General features: G+C 36.9%; 1 protein-coding gene across 1 annotated transcript; it reads right to left on the reverse strand.

The window, feature by feature from the left end:
* Positions 1-4,644: 4,644 nt before the first annotated feature.
* LOC140284502 (GTPase IMAP family member 7-like) lies at positions 4,645-5,924 on the reverse strand. The gene is made up of 2 exons (XM_072378368.1): positions 5,863-5,924; positions 4,645-5,726 (listed from the first exon to the last, which is right to left on the reverse strand). Exons 1-2 carry the CDS (start codon positions 5,879-5,881, stop codon positions 4,996-4,998), a joined length of 750 nt encoding a protein of 249 aa, XP_072234469.1. The 5' UTR covers positions 5,882-5,924; the 3' UTR covers positions 4,645-4,995.
* Positions 5,925-6,484: the final 560 nt, after the last annotated feature.

Consider the following 6,484-nt stretch of genomic DNA (forward strand, 5'->3'; position numbering starts at 1 on the left):
GTATTATGCTTAATGCTGTATATTTGACCCAACAGGAAGTGGTAAGTAACACATCCTTCTAGAAGGATTAGTCAGTTTCCTCACAATCGTGAATCATTTCAACGTATAAAAACATTTTTGGCTTGGTCTCAAAATCTCATTTAGTTGAGCAGTTTCTACACCTGCAGAGAGGGTTAGACAAATGCAAAAGAGAAGATAAACGTGAGAAACAGTTTATGATCACTGACAGCCTTCTTTGACTCTCTGTCCCGTTAAACAGCATAAACAACAGTGCAGATTCACTGAGGTTTAATGCTGATACGAACACACCTTCATGCTGCCAGGAAACAAATAAATACCGGATGCTGCAAGGAGAAGAAGTGTTCATGTTTGTCAAAGTTCATTAACGTTGACAGAATTCTGCCGTCACAGTTCTTCAGAGGGAGAGCAACTGAAGAAATGTGCCAAGAGAAACGTTTCAGGTTTCCAATTTAGTTCCCAGAACTATTTAAGCAAAAAGGGGATTAGAGGAGCAAAGTTTCCAGGGGGTGAACCAAAAAGTTGCACCACAAAGCCTATGAAAAGGAGTCCGTATGATTGTTGTTGTCAATTGTTGAAAACTGCTGAGGATGTTGTTTTTATTTCTCTCAATGTCAAGAAGCTTTGCATAGACATCACCACAGTATGTTCTTGAATACATCACCAAGGATAGTTTAGGTAAGAGTGGCTTCATGCTCTGCACCCCCTCTACTGTCCTTCATTAACATAATTCAACTTAAAGGATTTTCCATGAGGTCAAACTTTGTCTGGGCATTGCTCCCTGGATCATGAAAAATAATTTGGTCAGTAAAGCATTGTTTGATGTGGAGAACTTATTGTTTTATGAGTCCAGCACAGATTTTTCCTTATCTGGGCAGCATGTTTCATGATGTCAAGAGTCATAATTAAATAAATGCTATTAAAATTACTAAGAATCAAACATATTGAGTCTTTTCTGTGAACTTTCAGTCTGTAGGCAGTGGCACTGGCTGAATTATATGCAGCTGGCATTATTGTGCAATGTGGAAGTCTTTATGTGCACTTTTCAAACCCTAAGTATGTATTTAAAGCATGTAACACTCACCATGAGCTTTTTACTCCTAAATCCAGGGAATTGTTAAGAATTTAGCTATTATGGTTCCATTATCGATATCGCTTCTGTTCTCAATTTTCATCCAGTTATATATAGTACAAATGGCTTTGGTTGCAGTAACACTTTAATTTCAAGTATGCACCAACATTTTATCTATTTTCTCCTCTGTCATTTTACTTTTACCTGCCTCGATGAAAGGTGCAGCTACAGGAATACAGGAGCCTGCCTCTGAGCCTGCCTCACTCTTGCAGTCCTCATCAACTAAGTGTTAATATCAGATGTAAATTATTCATACAGTATGTCGCTAACATTATTACAATCGACAGGACCGGGAATTTTTACCTGTAACTTTTGAGACGGAAGAAGCTGTGCCACAAGCTCCCCCTGCATGCTGTGTGGTCAAATGTTTCAGCATGTTGGAGATATTTCCTCCCATTGATGTAATCAAAGCTCTGCACGTGTTGCAACTGGCCCTAGTATTGTCCTTTTGGTGAAATATAACCAAACTTTGGTGCTTCTGCCTCGACGCCATGTTGGAAACATTGTGAGCCAAAATACGAAGCGTGCACATGACGACATCGCGCAAATGCGTCAGACGTTCGGCAGGCGGATTAATGATTCCACGGAATCGAACTACTGGGAGCCGGTTCACATTCTCATCTCTGGAAGAGAGTGAAACAGAATTGTATTGAATAGTTAGTGGAAGGGGAAGCAGAAAAGTGAAATGTCTGGAAAATTGTGCAGAGCAAAAGTCAAGCTAATGAAATGTTGTTGGACAGTTTGAAAATTAAACCTCTTTCATGTGTTTTAGAGGAGTTCTCATGTTCCCTCACAGGAGTTTTGTTTTCACATCATCATACGTGGAAATGTGATCACTATTACAACTAAAGCTCTTCAGGTAAGCAAGTCAGGGAAGCGTAGTAATTTTACAAATATTAGGAGTTTATTTTAAAGCTGGAATGTTTTTATGCCTGGACCAAGCACACTGCAAGAAAAAAAGTCACCACCTGGATTTTAACTGATCAAATTGTAAAGTGCCTTCTGCTGAAAAGGTATTGTAGCAATTAATATGTTTCAAGTTATTTAACCCTAACTGAGTCAGCTAGTAGCCTCTCATTCCTGAAGCTACCCTGTGGTCATGGAGAAGACTTTATTTGGATGATTCAATCCAATTAATTGTAAAATTGTATTGCATTGTAAATTCTGGAACTGTTACTGAGAAGAGTAGTCAATTTACCGAGCAGAGTTAAGAGTCTAAATGCTACTTGGACCAGCCAACATGAGGGTAGCTGAGATGGTTACATTACGTTCATTAACTTGTCCAGCGCAACACATGACTGCAAAGCAGATTGTATTCTCCCCAAAATGCATTTGGCCTGAAAATGCTATTTGCATATTACCAGAATTATTGTGACTTACTTTGCAATATCTGGAGAGAAGTTGACATGCATTGATATGAAGGATGGATAAGATGTAATTGGAATGAATGGAGAGGAAGAGGAGAAAGCAGGAACCTGCTGTGATTTTATCCCTATTTAGGAATAAGCAGTTTATCTTTTGGTAAAAATCTGACAGTGCAAGCAGGGCTAAATGCTAAAACTTTTCATTTCTTTATAATGAAGCTTGAATTCATTTAGACTGGCCAGTGTTAGCTGCAACATGCTCCAGCACCATTGTAACCCTGAATTTGATCAAGTGTGTGGGAACATGGATGGAAAAGAGAGTTTGTTCTTTAAACTGATCGCTTTCAAATGTGCAACTTTGCATTACATTAAATGACATATTTGTTATACTTTGATAATTACTGTGGAAATTATATTTATTTTATTTAAAACAGTTAATATAGAGAAATATAGATCTGTTGGATAAAGTACACAGTTGCGGTGTGTGTACTAGTTCTGTAACATTATTGTTTATAATGAATGTACAGTATATGAAATAGTTGTTTGCCAATATCAAATTGTAAATATCAAAACAACAAACCGTTTGCCTCATGATGATGTCATACCTTTGGCACTTTTAGGTTAAGAAGTTTGCTTGTATTATTATGATTATTATTGTTTAATAATAATCAGACTAAATAACAAAATCACCTGCTGAGATTTCTTCTGTCTTTTTTCTGTCAATGTTTTGTTAGCCAGTAGATGGCAGCAGTGGCTTTGATATTTCAATAATAAGGGTTTCCAAACAGAATAAACAAAACCCACAGAAAGGTTAGATTCCCAGCTTGGACCTTTCTGTGTGGAGTTGGCATGTTCTCCCCGTGTACGTGTGGGTACTCCGCCTTCCTAGGAGTAAGTGTGACCCTGGACTGGCAACCTGTCCAGAGTGTACTCTGCTTCTCACCCAATAACAGCTGAAATAGGCTCCAGCAACCCTGAAATTGGATTAAGTGGGTATTAATATTATTAATAAATAGACATTCATTGAAAAGTTTCAAAAGTTTCCCCTCTATTCTCCAAAGTAATGAAATGGAAATCTAAATGAATAATAAATAATAAAGTTGTATTCTTCAAAAAATTATACATTGATAAAAATAAGTGTCACCCTGCTTTTAGCCATATAATTTTATTACAGATATTTTTTGAGTGTGTAGATGACATTGTGAAAGACAATAATACATGAAAGAGAGAAATTTATGACAGTTTTTTTTAAATAATAAGATTTAATTCAAAATATATTATAAATAAACATCCATAAAGTAGAGCATAACTGTGTTTGTGTCAAAGTTCTATAAACACAACAATTAATAGATTAATGATCTTCAGCTGGTTTTTCTGATGAACAAGTGCAATGTTGTCTCTTATTGCAAATAAAGATAATGAAGTAGGAGAGCTGAATATTCACTGACATTAATTTAATTCAAAGGTAAAGAACAAGCAGGTAAATCAGAAATGACTTTAATAATCACAGAATCATAACTTGAGTACAACAAATTAACATGTTTGTCAGCAGAAACAACCGAATCAGTTTGGTCCCACTGTGCTGTGCATATGTACATGCAAGTGGGTTCACATTTGTAATTTATCAGGCAATTAAAAAAAAATCTTATTTCATCTTATTGATCTTTAAAAGGTCTTTTAAATTTAAGGATTTTCAAATGCAGTACAAATCCTCTCCTTTAAAAAGGTTGGATGACGCTCAGTAATGTGTTGAGAGAGACGTGGATGAATCACTCAGAAGAACACTTCTGGTCTCTTCCTTTTTGGTGAAACTGTTGCTGTGTGTGACGTCTGCCACAGCATTCGCTAACTTTTTAAAAAAAGATCATTATATAAATTGCTCAGAGCCAACTTATTAAAAAAGCTGGTAGCTTAGACATCATTTGCATATACATACTGTGCAAGTGTAGTAAGAAATTTACAATGACTTATTGCTGAATGCATGATAAAATATCAACATATAGGAAAAGAAAGACAGTTACATAAAATCTAATCGCTTCTGAAGTTCAATTCACTAACAAGAAACATTAATAACAGCAGTACATACTTTTCTATCACCATCATCTTGCAAAGTAAAACTAAGCTTTACTTTGTATGGAATCCATTCTATTAATTTGTAATTTTTTACACCACAAAGCTAAATCCTGACATATTGAATACCATGATTATAGAATACAAGAAAACACCATGATTACAGGCTTCTTATGAAATTAACATTATGTCTACCACAACTAAAGTATGTTTTATTATCAGCATATCACACTTTGAGTATAATAGATACCACATATTTCCCCCATAACAATCAAAAGTTCAAGGTTTCCTCAATTTTGACTAATTATTGATTTGAAGCAGTGCTGTACTCTGTATACACTGTGTTATAACTTTGCCGAACCTCCTCTGTTTTCTTACATAGTTAGCCAACAAAAGATTTCTAGGTCTTGATTATGAGTCTAGAAAATCCATTGTGGTCATATATTCTCTTCCAAGAATCAAATGAAAAAGCCTGATACGTTGCATCAGAGCCCTAATGATATAGTCCTCATTCATGACAGCCCGCCCCATTTTCTGTGCTGCCTCTACCTCTGCATACATTTCATCTGTGTAATGTTTCCCCCCGTTTGCTGCCACCACGTTTTCAACCATCCCCAGAAGTTGTGTCACCTGGCTTTTGTCCTTACTGGTGTTGTCAAAGACGTGGAACCTGCTGCCACAACTTTGGATAACTCGTTGAAGCCCTGGGTCACCTTCACGTACATATTCCTGTATGGTCATGGTTCCAAGATCATCTCCACGGGTAAACAGCACAATCATGAACTGGTTGGCTTTTGGACCAAACAGCTTCTGTAGTGCTTCCACGGAGTTCTTCTCTTCTTTGGTGAATCGGCCAACTTGGATCACCAGCAGGAAGACATGTGGGCCAGGACAGGAGACTTCGACACATCTCACTATTTCTTTTTTTAAGTCATCTGCAGATTTTGAAGTGTCCAAGATCCCTGGTGTGTCAACCACCCTAACTACTCTGTTATCCCAGTGAGTGACTCCTTCTTTACAGGCTCCTGTCACTGAATTTGAAGCGGGACGAGATTCAAATTGATTTTCTCCAAGAATGGTGTTTCCAACTGCACTTTTGCCCACACCAGTTTTTCCAATCATCACAATTCTCAACTCAGGACCTGCAAGACAATTGACAAACTCAGTTTAAATTCTCTTCCAGTGTCACTCGGTTCTTGTATAAATACCTGACTGAATGTTAGTTCATTATTTTAAAAATGAAAATTACTTATACAGATGGGGGAAAAAAAATCTTACCTGACTGAGTTGATGCCATTTTGCCTTTATTGTTCTCACAAAACAGAAGACAAAGATGGATGTTAAAAGAATCTGTCTAACGTGCAGCTTATATAGCAGCTTCATGACACGCCCATGATCATTTTCTTACGTAACAGGTCTATATAAAACAGGCAGAGAACAGCACAGCAGTTACCTCTCAGCCTTCACACAGCCTGTTTCCTGCTTTTTGCTGCCCTGGATTGAAGAGCCATATCTCACAGTAAGTTAATGACTTTCTCTTTGGTAAGACGACTAACTACTACAAATGTAGTCTTTACTCTGTGATCTTGAATTGTTTTAAAAGGGAAGCTTTTAAATTGGCAGCCAAATGTTTTTTCTCTTTATGTACTGCGTGTGAAAAAGAAAATGTTTTGTTTCATTGTTTTAACAAATAAGAAGATTTCAGTCAAATTGAAATTATGAGCAAAACAACTGGAAAACTTGCAGATGAGTTCATAGTTGTGCTTCCACAAGGACATGCATCCAACTGTTACCCATTTAAATCCTACACCAGGGAGGAGCTACAGGAAGATGGCTGAGCACAGACATTTGGAGGACAGCAACAAAATGTAAGAGTGAAAGATTTGTAGATTTACCATTT

This window comes from Leuresthes tenuis, unplaced genomic scaffold (genome assembly GCF_036924035.1).
Source record: "Leuresthes tenuis unplaced genomic scaffold, fLeuTen1.0.hap1 SCAF_24, whole genome shotgun sequence".
Classification (NCBI taxonomy): Eukaryota; Metazoa; Chordata; class Actinopteri; order Atheriniformes; family Atherinopsidae; genus Leuresthes; species Leuresthes tenuis.